General features: G+C 45.1%; 1 protein-coding gene across 8 annotated transcripts in view; it reads left to right on the forward strand.

Moving 5' to 3' along the window:
• Positions 1–20,647, forward strand: part of DAAM2 (dishevelled associated activator of morphogenesis 2) — a 276,747-nt gene that overhangs the window by 214,712 nt on the left and 41,388 nt on the right. For 7 of the 8 annotated variants that reach the window (XM_090046767.1, XM_090046815.1, XM_090046773.1 and 4 more), the window contains 2 exons: positions 935–1,042; positions 10,181–10,287. In XM_090046767.1, coding sequence (XP_089902893.1) covers positions 935–1,042; positions 10,181–10,287 — 215 coding nt within the window. Of the gene's footprint in view, positions 1–934; positions 1,043–4,278; positions 4,312–10,180; positions 10,288–20,647 lie in introns of all 8 variants that reach the window. The other variant, XM_090046820.1, reaches the window with a different exon arrangement.

A 20,647-nucleotide genomic window follows, 5' to 3' on the forward strand; every position in this document is an offset into this window, starting at 1 on the left:
ATTTGCTGAGACTGCAAGGAATGGCAAAACCCATCTCCCAGCTCAGAATGATTGCCAAGCCTTGACTCGGCCGTTGTCAAAGCTTCCTTGTTCCAGTGATCCCGGAAGGCATGTTATTGAAGGCAGAGGGAGGAGAGAGGGAGTGTTGCCTGGCTCCGATAAGCTGATGTTTCTCTCACTTTCATACTAACCACCCACCAGACCACAGGGAACTCTGTTAGACATCTGGCTGCCTTTGCAGCTATGAATAGTGCCCACTACTGTCAGTGCTGCTTTTTAAGAAATTGGGATATAGTTCATGTCTATTTGACATGTCTGGGAATTTTGTAGTGTGGACAGGGAAGTTCATTCACGAGGAGACAATTGGCCTTTAAAGGTTTGGAAGCAGTCAAGTGGAAGTAATAACCTTGTCACCTTCATATATATCCAAGATAAGAATCCACACCCAATTAGGAATTGTGACAGAGCCTTGTGAAAGCTGCAAATGGAGGGGATAATGCCTGGGATTCTCCCCACATCTCTCCTGTTTCCTTCTGATGATGGCCACTTTTGCTGCAGCATGACCACATTCATCTGCTGCAATAATGGCCAGCCTTGACAGGAGACATGCCCATGGGAGGCTGAGTGATATCCAAGATGATACACAGTAGCCTGCAAATGCAATATTTAACCAGAGCGATGGATGCAACTCATATTGCAAAATGCCCAGGATAGATGTGTCCATCATTTTATAAGTTTTTCTCCCTTTATTTGCAAATTCCTCTTTGCTTTTCAGAAGCAAAGCATGATCCCAAAAATGACAGAACCAACATGTGATATCACGTGTCAAGTACATATGATAGCTTTCTCTGTGTAGCTGAAATTGGATGCGTTTAGCTGTAAGTTTTCACGCTAGTTTATCTCCTGAACATGTGGGTTTCACTTTGGATTGCAGGAGAAGATCCACGGCACAATTTGGCATGACATTGATGACTTAAGGGCTTTCAAAGTTTTGGACTTGGAGGATTTTGAAAAAATGTTCTCAGCTTATCAAAGACACCAGGTAAGTATGCAGGCTCTTTTCTTCAGCATCTCAGACCCTGCTTTTTTGGATCAGGTTGGGACATGGTAGGATGACTAGAGCTAGCACCAATGTGAAGACTATTGAAGTGGAGGGTTTATGTCTTACTGAATGTTTGATATTCCCTACAAACTCATGAGGCTCAGGTAGGGAAATGTTGACAAGAATACAACCTGCTGTTGCCTGCATATTTATTATTAACACAGCTCTTGGGGCAGAATTCTCTTACCCTTTGTGTGCCTAAATGGCAGATATCTGGCCATGTAAGTAGCCTTTTTGGCACTTACATGCTGTGTATCATTCTGTTGCCTCTGCAATGTGCATGTATGCTGTAGAGTACGCACTGACTGAGCAGGTACACAGTTGTGCCCATTGTGGATACGAGAAGCACAAAATTATAGTCAGAAAAAAAAATTGCAAGTCTTGCATGGCTTCCTAGCACAGTATTATAAACATTGGCTGCCTATACACGTGCTCGGAGTGGAACGTGTTTTAATGAGAGTGGTTCCTGGAGATTTACTCTAATTAAGACACCTCATCGTCACGTGTATTAAGCCCCACTGTGTTTCAAAACAGCTGCAGAGGCAATCTGACTAAAGGTGATTCGACAAATTTTGAAACATTAATTTTGAAACTTGGGGGCAGCTTAATAAACATGATGTTGAGGCAACACTGGAGCGTTCTAATTAGAACATGGAGGAGGCTTGATTAATCAAAGTAAAAGAGGTACACGTTCAAATCCTTTTGGGTGAACTAATCTATTCAGCTACTGGGGCTAAAATATGGGGGAGTCCTTTTGTTGGTTTATTCCCCAGACTGTATGCTCAGGTATACAGCTATGTAGCTGCACACCTGCTTGGCCAGTGCATAGCCAAGCAGGTACATGAGTAGTACACATGCTTGCATATCCACACCAAAGGCAATAACAGAATTACAAACTGTGAGTAAGTGCCACGAAGGCTCCTTCCACAGCTGGGGAATGTGCCAGGCAGGGCGCATGAAGGGTAATAGAATTTTGTTCTTGGAGACTGCTTATTTCAGCAGGTGGTGCTCCAGTTTGATTCGAGTAACAACTAGCTTCTGTAAAGTTCTTGAACTTCATGTTCATCGCCATGGTTCTTTCTATCTTTATTTCTTCCATCCGTTCCATGGAAAAACTCTGGGCACCTACAGAGTATTGAGCAGTGCCACCAAATTAGCTACATTTTGCTTTGTCTTTTTTTTCCAAACAACATGTTAGCCAAGCTGCCTGAATTACAGAAATGGTCAAAGCTGAAGATTATAATGCTAACAACACACTTTAAAAGCAGTAATTTATTAAAAGGTCTTTTTTTCCCCCTCCTTCTTTTCCTGGAAACCGAGTCACCTGCAATTTGTCTGCCTCTGCTGAATGAGATTCAACCGGAAGGAAACTGTATTCCTAACCCTTTTACTCCTCCAGCTTTCTGTAACACTTGTAACGTACTCAGGAAAACCAAGTGTGTCCCAAATGTATGGGGTCACCACTGCTGCTTAGTCTTGGGACATGCACAGGAAATAAGCAGGAAGTTACTGGCAAGGTGCTGAAATGGTGCTCCATTTGGCACCGTGGAATCATTGCCCAAGTAGCTTGAATTGACATCTGCCCATGGTTGCAGCAGTGTGGCTAACAAGATACTATTCTGATGCAGTGGTTTTGCATTAACATGTGACATCAAGATGCAAACATTGAAGCTTCAACCCCAGGCTTTCCAATCTCTTGCTTTCTTTGGGCCCCTAAATCCAAAGCCAAGGCTATCTTTGTCTGCCAGCTCTCAGTTAGTTAGCAACATAATATTTATGGCTGCATTACCAACAACTGAAAAGCAATTTGGCTTATTTGACCATAAACTAACCTGCCCCTAACCCTTTCCCGCTAGCATTAAGTCATCCCTTGTTAGTGACCTTGGTGCATCTTAGAACAGTCTTTTTGATCCTCATTTAAAGAAAAGAATACTGTAGTATTTTTGATAACAGCCTCAGACACTATAGTATGCTACACTAGAGGGAAATGTAGTCATATTTTTGTACTAAGGTGCATTGATGCCATTCCAGCTTTGGTTTCAATTTTATACCTTTTTTTTTTTTTAACACTCTTTTGCTATTACTTTTTCATCTATGCTTGTCCCAAATGCAAACTGGATTCCAATTGACAAATCCACACCATTTAAAAAAAAAAAAAAGTCCAAGCAACCAAAATTGCTCCTGAATCAAAATCTGATGATAACTTTTCCAGTTGATCCACACTTAGTCTTTTCTTCCCTTTTATATTTGGAAATGCTCTACTCCAGCCTAGTATGTGTTTACCCTGGGTTCATGACTTCATTTAAACTTTAAACTTCATCCAAATGTCTACAAAGAAAAATGTCAAAGCAAATCCCTTCTCTTTAGCATCTGAATTACACAGAGTGCAAATAAGGCATTTCTTTCTTTGCTGCTATTAACATGGTCTTAATATTTTTTTCCAGTTTCATTTTTATTAAACTGCTTCTTTTTAAGGCAAAAGGGTTTGTTCTCCCCTTCTATGGCAAATGTGTCTTTTGTTGATTGCTTTGGGGAGACGGCAGTATTCCCCCCAGTGGACAAACCTCTGAACTAAGAGGCCTCTTAGTTTCTCTCTGGCTCTGCCATTGACTCATGGCATGAAGCTGACCAAATTCCCTTAAGTCTGTGCATCTTAATTTCCCCATCTACTAAAGGGAGATGACCATAACAAGTACCCACATTGGAATGATGTGATAAGACTCAGTTGTTTAGTATGTGTAAAGTGCTTGGAGATCCTGGGTTGAAAATGTTTATAAAGTGCAACCAGGTTTCAATATTAAAAGTGAGCTATTGACATGCAAAAGGAGAGGTGAACAAACCCAGATATGTTAACCTTGGCAGTTTTGAATAAAGTCTCTGGCTCAGATTCTTACAAGAGTTTAGGCATCGTTCTGCTCAGTATCACAAGGCCTAAGTAACTTATGTTCCTAATCTGATTTTCCAAAGTGCGTTTCTAAGTCCCATTGGCTTTAACCAAAGGGAATGCCTAAACACCTTTAGAAATCTGGGCTTATGATACTTGCTAAGCATTTTAGTCTCTTAGAAAATGGTGTATGTCTAAATTCTGCTGCTTTGTTAAACTTTGATATCTTTATCTCTGTGACTAATTTTTGGCATGTTTCCTTCTCTGTTATTTGCGGCTGGTGCCTGCATAGGACCTGCTAACTAACCCTTCCTCCTGTAAGCAGGTGAGTACCACTGTCTGCCTCCTAAATACGTATGGCTTTCAAGATTGTCCTGCTGTTTGCAGATCAAAGGCCAAAGTAGAGCAACCTGCAGATTTGGAGTCTTGGGGTACGCTTGTCCTTGATTATTTACCTGCCCCTGAATGGATGTTCCAAGGGTGCAGAGGAGGTACAAAGGATTGCCTATTTGCCCTCACTCCAATGCTGAGAAGAAGCCATTCACTCACCTGTGTCAAAATGTGTTTGCCCCCATCCACTTTCTACCAGCAGGTGACTGTTAATCACACATTTAAATAGTAACCTGGTCACACATTAGAGTCATTTTAAGACATGATAATACAGTGAATGAGCTACAAAGTTAAGGTATAATGTGCAAAAACTTTGTGGCTCATTTGTATCATGCCTTAAATTGAACATGTGGCTGGTTGAGGCTGGCCCATGACAGCCCATGACAGATCTCGATACTCAGATGAATGTCAGGATCCAGGTTGGGGCAGCCCCAGGGTCTGGGGCACAGCTGTCCTGACAGCCCAATCCTGGGGTCCTGTAATCCAGGACCTGCTCAGCTGTGCAGCTCACATCGTTTAGTCACCTGCCCCATAATTAATAGAGGGCACTTCAAGGTGAGGTGAATCTCTCAAAAGTGAACTTATGGGTACAGTCATATGATGGAGTTTGAAAACCTGATCATCATGCCTTGGGGAACTGAAAGTGCCAGGAAGTCCTATAAGAACCACTTCTACTGAGGGGAAGCTGATATATGATTGTAGTCAGCTCTCTAGTATTCAGCATATTAAGTGACATGAAAGAATAAGGTTGTATTTAAAATAGTGGTTTCACAAGGCAGCTGGAATTACTGGTGTCCAATGGTGTAGCACAGCATTAAGGAGTGGGATCATACATCACACAGCCCCCTCCCCCAAACCAAATCACATTTGGAAGGAGATGATGATACAGAGAAGTTATTCCATATCTCCACTGTTCCTTGTCTTGGCACTCCCAAGTCTCTCATGGTGGATATTTTTATGACAGTTTTAAACTTGTGATTACCTTTGAACCTGCTGTGTCCTATTTAGCATATAACAAAGTGCTGTCCCATCTGAAAGCCACCTAAGACTGGCAGGGTAATATTCATATGCTTTCATAGTTTCTAGGGTCAGAAAGGACCTGAGCAGATCATCTAGTCCGACCCCCTGCCATGGCAGGAAAGAGTACTGGGGTCAAACAACCCCAGCAAGGTGTTCATCTAGCCTCCTCTTAAAGACCCCCAGGGTAGGAGCCAGCACCACTTCTCTTGGAAGTTGGTTCCAGACCTGAGCCGCCCTGACCATGAAGTAGCGCCTCCTGATATCAAGCCTAAATCTACCCTCTGCCAGCTTGTCACTGTTATTCCTGGTCACTCCTGGTAGTGCTCAGGGGAACAGGGACTCCCCAGATGCCTGCTGATCCCCCCTGACTAGTTTGTAACAGGCCACTAGATCCCCCCTCAGCCTTTTCTTTTGGAGGCTGAACAGGTTCAGGTCCCATAGCCTCTCCTCGTACGGCCTGTCCTGCTGCCCCCCTGATCATGTGAGTGGCCCTCCTCTGGACCCTCTCCATGTTGTCTACATCCCTCTTGAAGTGTGGCGCCCAGAACTGGATGCAATACTCCAGCTGTGGCCTGACCAGTGCCGCATAGAAGGGGAGGATCATTTCCTTGGACCTGCCTGAGATGCACCTGTGGATGCATGACAAGGTGCAGTTGGCCTTCCTGACTGCATCCCAACACTGCCGGCCCATGTTCATCTTGGCATCAATGATGACTCCAAGATCCTTTTCCGCCTCTGCACTGACAAGAAGGGAGTTCCCCAACCTGTAGGTATGGTGCCGGTTGTTCCTCCCCAGGTACATCACTTTGCACTCGTCAGTGTTGAATCTCATCCTGTTCTCCTCCATGCCCCCCTGTAACCTGTCTAGGTCTGATTATAGCCTATTCCTTCCTTCTAGCATGCCCACATCCCCCCCCACATCTTAGTGTCATCAGAAAATTTGAACAGGGTGCTTTTTACGCCCTCGTCCAAGTCATTGATGATGATGTTGAACAGTGCGGGCCCGAGGACCGAGCCTTGGGGGACCCCACTGCCCACATCCCTCCAGGTCAAAAATGACCCATCCACCACCACTCTCTGGGTGCGGCCCTCCTGCCAGTTGGCGACCCATTTGACTGTGTAGGTGTCGACACCACGGTCCCCCAGTTTCTTAATGAGAACGGGGTGAGAGACAGTGTCAAAGGCCTTCCGAAAGTCCAGGAAGACTATGTCCACTGCTACCCCTGCGTCTAAGGATTTGGTGACCTGGCCGTAGAAGGCCACCAGGTTGGTCTGACAGGACCTGCCACTAATGAACCTGTGTTGGTTGCCCCTAAGCATGAAATCCCCTGCTGGCCCCTTGTGAATATGTGCCAGAATAATTTTCTCAAACAGCTTGCCTAGGATCGAGGTAAGACTAACTGGCCTATAGTTTCCCGGGCCCTCCTTCTTCCCCTTTTTGAAGATGGGAACCACATTGGCCCTCTTCCAGTCCTCTGGTGCCACACCAGAGCACCATGAGTGCTCATAAAGCCGTGCCGGGGTCCTGCAATGACCTCGGCCAATTCTTTTAGTATTCTACGGTGGAGATCGTCTGGACCGGCTGACTTGAATACATCCACTCCCTCCAGAAGTTCCCCAACTAGTTCCTCGCTAACCCTTGGCCTAGGTACGCCTCCCCTGGGGCCTGAGGGGGGCCCAGCAGGGGGGTGGCTGTTCCAGTCACTGCTTAGGAAAATGGAGGCAAAGAAATCGTTAAACATGTTGGCTTTGTCGTCTGGTGTGATGACCAAATTTCCTAACATCTGCCTGGTTGATATGAGCTCTGTTTGTTTTTGCCTCACGATCTGGGCCAGGCTTGTAAAAACATGAGACTTAGCTGGTTGTTACTGCCCCCCCTCCCCCTTTTATTGTTTGAGAAAATGCAGGTAGACTGCTTGACGTTCATTTGCCTAAATTCTCACTCTGGCTTTGGTAATATCCAGTAATTCATCTGCTTTCACTTACACACCACTGTGGGCCTCTAAATGTACAACTCTTCCCAAATAAAAAGAGAGAGGGAAGGGGGACATGTTTTTAGATTAGGCTCTCTTTGATAAAGCCGAGGAGCAGCCAATGCTAGAGTAATTCAGGGGCCGCCTCATCTGGGATCTTGGGGAGCTGGTGGGCAGAGAGAGGGGCACTATTGCTATGCTTGTTTGTGTGGCTGTGGGGGGGAACCACTGAACAAGCAGACCATAGCTAGGCCCCAGACGAATATGTCTCTTGCCCTGGAGCAGTTGTTGTTAATCCTAAACAGGTGTACTTGTCAGCAAGCATTACCTAGTGTAATACAGTAAAGCCCCTAGAAGGAGCCAAAGCACAGGCCATCCAAATGCTCTTTACCTGTCATTGCTTCCTACTCATCCCTACTTCCCCTTGAAAATGAAGGTGTTATAGAAAGCCTCGACATCTGCATGTGCCAGATCATCAGTACTGCAGGAGTGCATTGCTTCTGGTATTTCTTGGTTCAGAAATAAGCAACACCAAATGCTAAGAGTTCCCATCTTAATTGCTCCATTTCCAGCACTGCACTTGGAAAAGTGGAAAGTAGGGTCATTCCAGCAGCATTCCAGTTACCTGGTATTAATATGCATACACATTGCATATCTAGGAGCACCACCGTTTTTCCTAAAACACAGTTTATGCTACAATCAGTGGTACTATGGACACATTCTACTTGCATGTCTGCATAACAGCTGGTGCAGCTAGTAGTTACTTCAGGTGAAATCTCCTATGTACATTTCCCTTGTACATCCAAGAACCCAACTGATTCACTGTACCTGGATGGAGCATAGCAAATATATCCTGAAGTTGAAAGAAGGCTTCAGTTTGAAAAAGCATGTTATATTTTCTTTGCAAAGGAAGCTGCAATATAGTTAAGCTACCGCTGTCGTCTTCATTTGAGAGACTGGCCAGTCAACTCCAAAGTTCAGTGTGTGCCCAGGTCAGCATTTCTAGTAGTAGATGAGGGAGACAATAGGAAACTTTTCAAATACTTCATAATCTTAAAGTAAATCAGAAGATGACATAAGTTGTCAAAGGGAGGTCAAGTAGTTACCATCACTTGGATATATTTAAGGCAGCATTAGACTGGTTCTGTGGAAATGTATGGATGTGGGAGGATGGATTGTAACATACCCAACAGGTCCCAGCTGTATCCAGGGGAGGTATACACTCCTGTTTTCCATTCTCTCTGCTCTGGAGCACTAGCAACCAGGGTCACCACCTTCTGTCAGCATAAAATCCCTTTAAAGCATTTCTTAGACTGTAGAAGTAAAATTCAGACACTCAAAAGACTCATTTAAAGGAAGCCTTTAAAAATGGTGTGAGAGTTGTGGCTGTAATGCAAGGACAGGACTGGAAACCAGTAGTTATTATTGGGTGACTGGGTGCTCTGCTATCTGTTGCTCTGGAGCAAGTTTCCTGGGCTAGGAAAGAACTTTCCAAGAGCCTGAAGGTGACCCACATAATTACATGGTAGACAGTGGAGTCCCTTGGGCAGTGAAGATGTTTGAAAATCCCAGCCATATCCTCATGGACAGCTATATAACAAAAAGTAACTGTTATTTCTCCATCATTTATGGGCATTAATTAGGCTCTTTAAAGTGGTCTGAAAAAGCAAACTGTTCCAGTACTGTTATTCATGCAGGTCTATCTTTCTAGATATGCCCATATAGCATTTCCATTAGCCACAGTGGGAGTCCCACAAGTCCTCTGGGAGGATAAACTGGAAAAGCATTATTCTCAGATCCCATTTAAACACTGGGACCCTGATCCTCATCTCCTAGCCTCAGCAGAAAAAAGAGTATCATGGAGCTTAGTCTAGTTTCTGTCACAAGTGTAATCTCCAGAATAGACCTGATATCAGAAAAGGGACATCTGCTCCCTTATGGCTCCTTCCTACCTGACTCCTTCCTACCTTTCCTCTTCCTTCCATATACCAGCAATGGGAGAGCAGCTGGCTGGGGAGAGGGCTATGCTGCTCCTGCCAGCTTTCTACCTGGAAGGAAATTCTCCAGGGTCAGTCTCTGGTACAAAGTGTGCTCAGTGGACTAGAGAATCTGGTCCTGAAACTTCTCACAGGCACGTGCTCTTGCTGAACATCCCCTTGGTCTTGGTTTGCATTTTTGAGGCAAGTACAGCTGACAGACTCCAGAAATCCCTAGTATCATATAGTATGTCTTGGCATTTTTGACTTCAGGGGGGTTGGCAGGCCTGTTCCCCAATGGCTAGCTTCATAGTTAGGAGACCCTATATGGACTCCTGCCTAACTGCCTCCAGCTGAGATTCAGTCTTTCAGTGCTGCTGCATAACCTCTATGTGGAAGCAGTCCAGACTTCTGGACAGATCATATTTCTCTGGATACAGACACATGGGCAGTGTGCTGTAACCTGCCCAATTCTGCTCTGACACTAGTGTGAAACTAGCATGGTGCTCTTATGAGGGAGGTACTCCTGCGGAAATCCCAAAGTAAACGTGATCAACACCTCCGAGTTAGAATTGTGCTCCACAGCTAATGAGGATCTGCATTTATTTTGTCAAGTGTCTTAGATTGCGTTTCTGCTGGTTTTCTCCTTCTCTAGAAGGCACATTCCTGGCATTTTCTATCTCCAGTCCTGCATCCTGATTAAATTTCTCCACAGTCTCAGCTATGTTGAATCAGGCTTTGTTGTTCCCCATTTATACTTGGTCTGTTTGGAAGCTGGGTGGCTAGATAAATGAGGAAAAATTAGGCATTGATTTCTTTTTTCTCTCAATTGCAGAAGGAGATGGGCTCAACTGAAGACCTGTACCTGTCCACAAGGAAAGTGAAAGAACTTTCTGTGATTGATGGCCGGAGGGCCCAGAACTGTGTCATTCTCCTCTCCAAGTGAGTGTGCCAACCCCGAATTCACAGTGTATATGTTAATTAATGTGCTAACAGATGAAGACAGACACGAATACCTAGACACAACCCAATTCTCATCTGCTGATAATGGCACATGTACACAGAATCAGATACATCCACAACCAGATGAGATGTGACTGTCTGGAGTGGCATCCACTCCTGGAAACCTAAACACACTCATTGGCTTCCAGACACCCCTGGGTAACTTGAAACTCATGCTTTCATATATGTGTGTGTGTATGTTCATCCACATGTGTGCACAGATGTGTACATGGATGTATGTTGGAATACTAGCACAAGACTAGGCCCTCAAAACAATCACAAAACCAGAAACGCACATAAGCAGGTGCATACGACTACCCTGCAGTCAGGAGGACATAGGTTTTCCTATCGTGATGAGTATTGTGTGTGATATACATCGTTTGACTACACTTTTTCTTCACTACTGTTTTCTATATGCTTTTCTGAGAAACCGTTCTCAAGCCCCCTGTAACAGGCCAGGAGGCTGCTGTTATTTTGCGAGAAAAAGTAACATATAGCGCTCAGGGGCTGGCTGTAAGAGGGAAGGCAGGAAGGAAACAGTGAGCTGCCCATTTAGGTAGAAGGGCAAACCTGCAGCCAGTCAAGGAAAGCCACCTGACCAGAACAGGACAGGGCTTAGAGAGCATACAGCCTGAGCCAGGACAGGCTGTAGAGGAAACGTGCGTGATCAGAGGTCAGGAAAACAGATCTTACGATGACAGGCTGAGAGCCATGGGACTCTTTAGCCTGGAAAAGCGCAGGCTCAGGGGTGAGCTGATGGCCACCTATAAGTTTATCGGGGTGACCACCAGGATCTGGGGGAACGTCTGTTCACCAGAGCGCCCCAAGGGATGACGAGGTCGAACGGTCACAAACTCCTGCAAGACCGTTTCAGGCTGGACATAAGGAAGAATTTCTTTACTGTCCGAGCCCCCAAGGTCTGGAACAGTCTGCCAGCGGGGGTGGTTCAAGCACCTACATTGAACACCTTCAAGAGTAAATTGGATGCTTATCTTGCTGGGATCCTATGACCCCAGCTGACTTCCTGCCCTTTGGGCAGGGGGCTGGACTCGATGATCTCCCGAGGTCCCTTCCAGCCCTATGTCTATGAAATCTATGAAACACCTCCTGACCAGGAAGGCTACAGGAGAGTTCCTGGCTGACCCCTGAGCTGCCCTGGGAATGCAAATAAGGCACTGAAGGCTTGCAGAGGTTGGGGGTGAAGGTTGATTATACAGCCAATGACCTAATAGTTTTAGTTATAGCCAGTGTGTTTGTTTTCTTTTGGGCTTTATACCAGCAGACTGGATTAAGACTATTAGGGGTGGAGGATGTCCCAGTAGCATCCGAGCAGGGTGGAGGTAGGGTCAGGGAGAGATAATCAGCTTTACCACATATAACTTCTAGATGCAAGGCCTTAGGAACTGAATTCACAAACCTCAGTTAGGCATGCATCATGAATGGGAAGTTAAGTGTGTAGGACTGGAATTCACCAAAGGCAGTGAGCAGCATAGGAGGATACTTAAGCTGGCCAATAGGAAACTCTGAAAACAGGAAGAGCTCTCAAATCTTGCCTGTCTTCTGGACTCAGGCATCAATGTAAGACTAGGATTTACAGCATGAAATTGCTTCCTGGACATAGGACCTTAAGCTGTACTGAGTTTCGATCCCCACTCCCACTTCTGCATTTGCCATTTTATCCACTAAAATCCACCACCACCACCATTTCCTTCTCCTCTGGCCATGTTTTTGAATTGAAGTGGATGTGATTGCCGGGTTTTGGGCTGACCTTTAAATCTTTGGGACCTTGTTAGTGCCCAGACCACACCTATCCTATCAGACCCCTCAGAGGATTAAGTCATGGGGTCCCCTATCTTGTGCATCCCAAAGAGCCGTAGGCATGATATTAGGCATTGAGATATTCAGCACTTCCAAGCAAGCTGTTCTGGGCAGGTGCAGTAGCAGAACTTTATGAACTAAGTAAGATTCATGGGAAAAGCATGATGCCTATTGTCTCACACACACCAAAGCAGCTAGGCAGCTGAGGATCACAGACTTGGACTTATGTTCCTAAATTCTTCCAAAGTTGCACTATAGGTTTTGAAATCTTTTTTTTTGGTTGTGCCCCTAGGAGTCTTTTATTCATGGCTCAGCTGTAAGGGTCTATGAGGTGTCCTTGTAACCTCTTGCTGTAACTTGTATGTCCTTAGAAGCTGTAGCATCCTGGGCTATTTGTGCTTCTTGCATTTCCTTTACCAACTCATCTGAACTAGCCTGTTGTTAAACTAAACTACAGATCTGGCTACATTCTGAGCTGTGCATAGGAACACTCCCCTTGCTTAGAGAGAAGGAAAGTTATTGACGGGGTGGAGAGGGTTTTTACGGTACCAAGAAAAAAATTAATTCCATTACTTGACAGAAGGTGCAGGTGTGTCATCTTCCTCCACACACTCCAGCAACCTAAAAGTTACCTGCAGCTAGACCACCAGCACTAAACTGAGTTCTTTCCATTGCTCAGAGAAACCCACTGAGGCTGTTATTATGATACTTACGTGGTATTAGCTGGCTTGTCAGTGAGATGCACCCCTGTCCTCCCTTCCCTTCCAACCCACATCTTGATGATGGAATAGATTTACATTTTTTCTCTTTGCAGTAGGTGCCTACACATCTTTGATACTTGTGGCAGACTGCAAGCCACCAGGAGGCCTGAGGGTTGTTTAGGGGCAGAAGAATTTTACCTCTGTTTGAAAGATATACAGATGTGTGCCTGGGATTCAGGTTAACTCCTGTGTGCATGTGGACTGTGTCTTCGAGTGATGGTGGTGTAGGACTGGCATATCCTTGGGAGGGAGCCCACTACTTGGTTTGGCAAGAAGATATTTCACACATTTAAGCAAACTGCAAGCTGGTCAAAGGCATTAGGGTGAAGCTGAAGTTCTTTCCTCCCAGAACAGGAAATGTTAGGGCAGCAACAGTGCAAGTTTTTCTCCCAGCACTTGTCTTGCCCTGTCCTTGTGCCTCACCCTTGACTTGGGAGGAATCTCTTTAAAGCAGGGGTGGGCAAAACAGTGAATCTGGCTGGACTCCATTTCCCAGCAACTCCTGTGGCCAGTTTTCATAGAGATCCCAGCAGTGGCAGGGCCATGACAGTCTTCCTTGAAGACTCACCCCAGCACTGCTAGCAGGATGCGTGTCTGGGCAGGGAGTGACTCTGGGGCTGGGATCTTATGGCAGTGACAGCATGGTCCAGAGCTGGGGCAGAGCCTGGGGCAAGCAGGCAGTGGATTGCAGTTCCCAGCCCCAAAGCAGCTCCCTGCCCAGGCCCGCATCCTGCCAGCGCTGCTGGGGCCAGTTTCCATGGAAACCCTGGCCCTGCACTGTCATGGCCCCACTGCTGCGGGGGTCTCCATAGAAACTGCAGGGAAGCAGACAGGAAAATGGAGTCCACCGCAGCCTGATCCGGCCCACGGGCCAGACTTTGCCCACTCCTGCTTTAAAGGGTGAGAGAGAGGTCAGTCTCCAGACTTTGTTCTCCCTTCAGTGATGTCTAGCAAAGACTTGGCTTGGGGCCATGAGATGGGGAGGATTTGGGCTCTAAGAACTAGGTTATGAACTGTCAGCTAGCTTCACATCAGTTATTAAATGGTCAGCCTATGAGCACAACTTTGCTCACCGCTGACCCAACCTGATCTGGATTTGCACCAAGGATGTACAGATGAAAGGGTGTGTTTCCACATTACCAGTCTCCTGAATCAAGGAGCCTCTTCACCAAAAGTCATTCTGAACCAGTTGTTGGCAGAAAGGCCAAAGCTGGAATGCAAAAGAGCCTGAACTTAGATTTGAACCTAATCAATAAACCAGTAGTGGGCTCGTACTGTGCTGTATGAAGCTTGCCATGCTGTCCTCTGTGCCAGAGTAGGGAATGCCCCTTTTCAGAACTACTAGCTCACCATTTTCTATGCTCATTAAATTGCCTCAAAAAGTCAGCATTTTTAATTGACAAGAGGAGCTTCTCCTGAGCTAAAGTTGAGGGAGAAAAACTAAGTAAGGACCTGTGGATCTGGCCTATAGTTGTTACTTTATTTTGAATCTGAACTCCATAATCCCCTCCTGATCTCATGGCATGATACTGCAAACAGCAAGAGGAGCAAAGATATTTGAAGAGTGATGGGGGATTTGAAGCCTTTTCTGCTTCTTGGGTTTTATTCAGATTTACAGCCAAGTATAGCACATGGCTCTTTGGGGTTCATTGCAACCAAAAAACCCTAAAAAGGATATTATTCCTTTTGTTGTTTCATTCATTCCCCACCTTCTTTCACTTCCTTTTCTAGCCTTTACCAAACCTTTTAGGAGAGGGGAGCAGCGGTCATGTTCTCCATTGCTTTGCCTACCCCTTCTGCAACGTGTTTAACAGGCGCACGCACATAGAGGTCATTTAAAAACAGTGATAAACAAATTGAGGGAACACTTGTGCAATCCTAAAATAAAGAGCTTTGTTGACCCAACTCTCAGGTTGCCACACTGTTTTCCAGCAGCTGTTTCCAATTGACTGTAACTGCGCATATATTCCTGCAGTTTATTCCCTCTTTGTTTACACTAAACTGCCGTGTCCTTTAAAGTAAAATAGTTGTATGGGTTTTTTCTTTTCCACTACTTGAATGTTTTTGTTTTACTGACACTGTGATAAAAAGGGTCAGGCAGTGCTCATATTTCATAGGGCCAAACAAGCCAAAACATAGCTGGAGTGGGGAAATAGCCATCTAGTCTCTCTTGCATTTAGTAAGAGTGAGGCAGAAGAGATTAATTGGGATAGATTAGAAGGGATGAAAGTTGGATGCTGGCTGATTTGTTTTGACATCGAAATGCATTTGTAAATTTCCTTTTAAAGTCACTTTCTCCCCATCCTCCAGCCTTTTCTTCTTGAAGAGTTTTTCTTTTGAGCATGCGTCTTTCAGGTTTCCTCCACCCTGGTGAATCCAAATCCAGGCTTCGGCTCATATTGATTAGTGATAGGCCAAGTTCAAACAGGTAGGCTGGTGTTCTGGTTGCTTTTCTGAGCTATCTCAGGAGACTATCTGCCCTTGCATATTTCCATTATAGTCTGCTTCAGCAAGATCATGGGCCCATCTCTGTCGTAAATCCCCATTTTCCATCAGACCATAGCTTAGTGACTTGAAACAGCCTTCTTGTGTCTCTGTACTTCATAGGCATGGTCTCTTCTACAAAACATAGCTGGAAACAATTATTATTAGCTTTACAACAAAGTGCTTTAATACTCTCACAGTGCAAATACAGTGTGTTTGCACTTTCTCTTATGTGTTTGTCCAACACAGACAGGCTTCTTATGCGATTTAACTTTGTGAGTCACTCTGGAGATGTGCAGCTTATTTGAAAAATGTTATTTATAACGTAGTAACCTTGCACTGAAAGCAAGCTGTTGTGTTGCTGTGTTCAGCACAATTGTTGCTAAGATCCTATCTAATACTATTGCACCGGAGCTATTTCATGACAGTGGGTTGTTCATGCCTGTGGCTCTTCTAGAAGACTGAAGACCAAATCCTATTTCACTTGACATATCCAAATGGCAATTACCCAGCTGCATAGCTGCCATTTTGGTGCTTACACACAGTTATCAAACATATTCAACATGCAGCGTAGACATTTTTGCACAAGGGTCCACATGGCTATTGCACATGCTCAGTAGGTTGTAATTGAGCCTGTTGGGTACAGAGCTTTGTACATGTGTATCTGAGTGTAAGCCCCAAAACTGTAGCCCAGTAAAACCCCATAGAAAGAGCTCTCCCACGTTTTAGCTCACAGCTGTCCAACTTCCAAGTGGCCAGGGGGTTGCAGGCTGCAGCGTGTGGTGGCTGCTACCATCCTTGCCCCTACTTCACTGTTCAGGGTCCCCTTGAGGTCACCCCAGTCCCAGGCACAGGAGGCAGAAAATAGAAGGTGGAGGAGAGGGGCATGGAGACTGTAGACTCTGGTAGAAGCAGCAGCTCGAGTGGTGAGAGCAGCAGTGGTTGGCCTAGACTCAGGGGCCACAGGTTAACCCCTTGGGAGCGGGATATGGCTATCAGTTAGACAGCTGTTTTAGCCCTCTGGTTTAATGATTAGGACACTGGCCCAGGAAGTGGGAAACCTAGGTTGTAGGCTCCCTCTGTACAGAGTAGTTTTAAAACTTCATCTTTTCAACTTTCCAGCACAGTAGTTGAATGACCAGGCCACAGGGTAGGCCAGGGGTGACGTGTAGGCAGTGCACAGGGGTGCATGTGCACCCCCTGAGAGTGTCGGTGCACCCCCTGTCAGACCGTGATCCCGGTTTAACCAGCAGGCAGGGGGCCAGGTGGGAGCACCAGTGCCCGCCCCATGAGTGCCAGCCGGGGAGCGGGACCGGCAGCAAAAGCAGCTGTGCCACTTCCAGAAGTGACGCAGCCACTTTTATAGTCAGCGGGATCAGCCACCAGGGGATAGCCGTACCCCGCCCCCTGATTGCTGACTGATTTTGGGAGGGGGGGGCACGTGCCCCCTCTGACTCAAGAGGCACCAGACACCCATGGGTTAGGCATTATCCACTCCCCCTCTTGAAGCTGAGTCATTGCACCTTACATTAAATAGTCATTGAGTAGAATGGATGGAGAGCAGTGGGGAACTATCTGCCCTACTGGGAGCAGGATCTAGACTGGAACTTGGGGCACCTTCCGTTTAAGAGCATCAGCCACATTATTGGGATATACACCTTCTGAATTGTTCTAGTCTGCCTGGCCTCACAGATCTCCCCCTCTCGGCCTCTGGATGAGGAAGATTTCCTAGTTCTGGGGAAGTAACCATAACACTAAGCTATTGGGTGAAAAACATGGGAGGGCTGCCTTCTTCCAAGTTCTGTCCCTCTGCTGCTCATAAGCTTTTTGCCTGGCTGTGATTTTGGGACTTATTCACCCAAGCATGCACATATCCAGCTGCACACAGCCTGCCTGGCTGGAGCATAGTCTACTGAACATACTCAGTTGTTGTGTGGATGCTTTTGGGTCTACACTGCATGTAGAATAGGAACTAGGCACAAGTGTCAAAACCATCAGTTACATGGCTGGGTAAGTGCTATTTGTGTGTAAAATGAAATAGGATTCTGCCTTTGGTTTGTAATGATCCTCTCCAGAGGATAGGACAACAGTGAGTTTAATATATGCTGATAATGGATAGATACTCAGGTATAACTGAAGGTAGCGTTTAGTCCCACGTGGTAAGTTGAGGTATGAATTAGACAGAAGTTGGACATTGCAAACCAGGTTGCGGGATCAGTCCTGAATTGGCTGAGGCCTCAATGATCCATTAAGCAGTAGACCAGATACTGAGTCCTTAGCCTGGATGTTAAAGGGAATAGGTGTCACATTAGTCTTCCCCGTGGCACTGCCTCCTTGGCACCTACAATGCACTTCAGTCCAGATATTACAGGGACTCAACCAGTGCCACTGTTCTGGCTCTGACCCTACCCCATTGCTAGCTACCATTGGAAAAAGCACAGCATTTGCTTTTACTTGCCCTGAATGATCCACACACCATTATAGTTGGGGCTCTTTTAAAATCAGTTGTTTATACAGTACAGGAATGATGGCAGCAGTACAAGTGTTGACTGAAATGGCTGAAAAAGACTAAGGCAATAAGTACTATCCCCCAAAAGGATTGGGCTTCTTTGAGAGAACTTCTTAAGTTAAGGTCCCTGATGAATGGCTTTACCTCCTGCTCAGTTGGTGATAAATATAATGGCTTATATGCAACCAGCCTGTCTTAAATCATTATAAGCCAACAGTGCCCTGACTTGAACATCTGTATGGCTCAGAACTAATCATGCTCATCACTGCAGTGCTGTAATATGAAGTTTCCCAAGTTTTGACCAACCTCTACTTAAAGTCATAGAAACTTGGAGGCATTCATAGAAATGAGTTTTGAGAGCCAAAATATGGTTAGTCCCAATGTGTTTTTTCTAAAGGGTCTAAAGAAAGTGAAAGCCAGTTTTATACTCCCTCACCACTCAGAATGGTCTTACAGTAAAGCATTGAAAGGAACTGGAAACAGGTGTTTACCATAAAGAGAAATTTAATGTAATGGGGCAAGGTTCTTCTGACAGCAAAGCCCAGTCACTTCAGCTGGGAGTGATAACAGCCTCTCTCTCCACTTCTGGAAGGGTGCACTGTCAGCAGGAAGAAAGAGTCAGCTTTGGAAAGTTTATATATAGATTCCCAGTTGAAGGAAGCTAGTTTAGATGAGCTCAGCCTTTCTCCATTTAGGATGTGCTGCAGCATGAAAGGGAATTCCTTTCATGCTCAGGATAGTGACAGTGTCTCTGCTCAAGCAGGAACAAGGATGGAGACTGTTTCTTGGAATGCAGGAGCTAACATCTCTTTAGGGTTGTTAGCTGCTCTATATCAAGAGAGATGGTTCGAGAGACTCATTATAGAAGAATGAAGCTTCTTTATAATCAGAGGACACTAAAAGCATTTGGGACTTAGTTTTCATTTAAACTGTAAGAGTTTGACTAAATGGAGGAGTTGCACAGACCTAATTAAAGTTATTAAAGCTTTGTGTGTGAGCATTCAGACTTTAGCTTAAACCTTCATTTACATGCATTTAATGCTACTCCTCTGTAACGCCCAGGATTGGTAGAAGTGTTCAGTTCTATCACTAGTCCAAATCCAGCCCAGTTTGGCAGCGTGTGACATGCATTATTGTATGATGGAGGTTTTGTGGCCATCATATATGAAGTAAACTGTGAAGATGGGAGAGATACAAGTTTGTTTCTTTAGGATAACTATATACATTTCCCAAACAAACTATGTTCCAGCCTGTGAAAGCTGGTCTTTCTTGTCCTAGACATCATTTCTTTAAGTCAGGATTTGTTGAAGCATGCAAAAAGGGAAAGTATGGGTTTTTGGAGGGGCAGGGAGAATTTTCACTGTTTGCTATTCACCTATTCTGTGAATAAATAAAGGTTTTTGATTTGCAGGGCTGCCAACCCCCAGTATCATTTACAGATACTTTCTTTAATGATCTGCAGTATCTTGGTCAAAAATGACATACTCCATTTCCCAGGAAAAGAGGAAGAGAAGGGAATGTGATTCTTTTGGTAGGAAAGGTTAATGTGCTTTGAATAAATTAACAATTCTCATAGTAGTATGTGATCTCACATTTTTTCCTGGGCAGCTGAGCAAGACCTGATATCTACCAGTGAGAAGGCCAGTAAGCTGACTCGCTCCTTCCTTTTGGAGGAGATAGCTGATGAATGATGAGTGTTTTATGTCAGTCTTTGGGGGGATGGAGTAGGGGCCAAGTCCTGCTTGAATCAATGGATATCTTTTAAGGAAGAAAAATGAGAAAGCATTGGTTGTCTGCAAAGGAGATTGATGCAGAACTGCCTCATGTCTCGCAGGCATGCTCAGAGTCAGGCCACCTCCCTTCTCTAAGAGGACCAAACAATAAGCCACTTGATGTCTGCAAGCAAAGCTGGCGTTAAATCAGCCGAGGTATCCTGGGGAGATGAGTGATGAATTACTCTGCAGAGTCAATAGAGATTATTTATGTGTCCTGAGGGGCTAGAGGGAGGCTGGCTAAGTACCATATTAGAAGCTATTTGGTAACTGTTCATCTTTAATATCACTTGAAGATGGTACAAGCCATTGGGTCTCCCTGCTCCATCACCAGATAAGGGGTGGGGGGGCAGGGAGGTAAAGGGAAAGATGAGAGATTATTTTCAAGGTTTTCTAGGATCCCCTTTCCCTTTCACCAAGCTGGGCAAAGCTTATTGCAGCTGAACAAGAGACTGCCACGTTCCCTTCTGAGTCACATTTACCAGACTGATTCTAGAGTTAGGATTTTTGTTATTAATGAAGACAGATGAAGCAGAGAGGATGCAGCTTGGATAACACATGAGTTTGTATGGTTGTGGCCCCTGGAAAACTGCCAACTGCCTCTGCCGAGCTGGTATGAAAATCATTGATGTTGGAGAAGACAGATCCAACACTAAGATGCAATTTCTACAGTGTCACTTTTCCAACCATGATTACACTTTAATATGATGTCTGTCCCATACTTGTTTCAGGCCAGGGATGCCTCTATTCAGTTTTGAGTGCAAGGATTTTATGCATCTGCTTTAGGTCCCTATGAAATCAGTTCACCTGTTTCTGTTTAAAGCAACCCATCTGTTTCAAGTTATGATTGGCCATTTCAAGATCTACTGCATGGTTGAGCAGGAATATTGAAAACATAATAAGAATCACTTGATTAACAGCTCTTTGGCTGTTTCCATCTGAGGAAATCTATGTTT

The sequence above is a fragment of the Crocodylus siamensis genome, chromosome 1 (genome assembly GCF_052110815.1).
Source record: "Crocodylus siamensis isolate JL-2025a chromosome 1, ASM5211081v1, whole genome shotgun sequence".
Taxonomy (NCBI): Eukaryota; Metazoa; Chordata; order Crocodylia; family Crocodylidae; genus Crocodylus; species Crocodylus siamensis.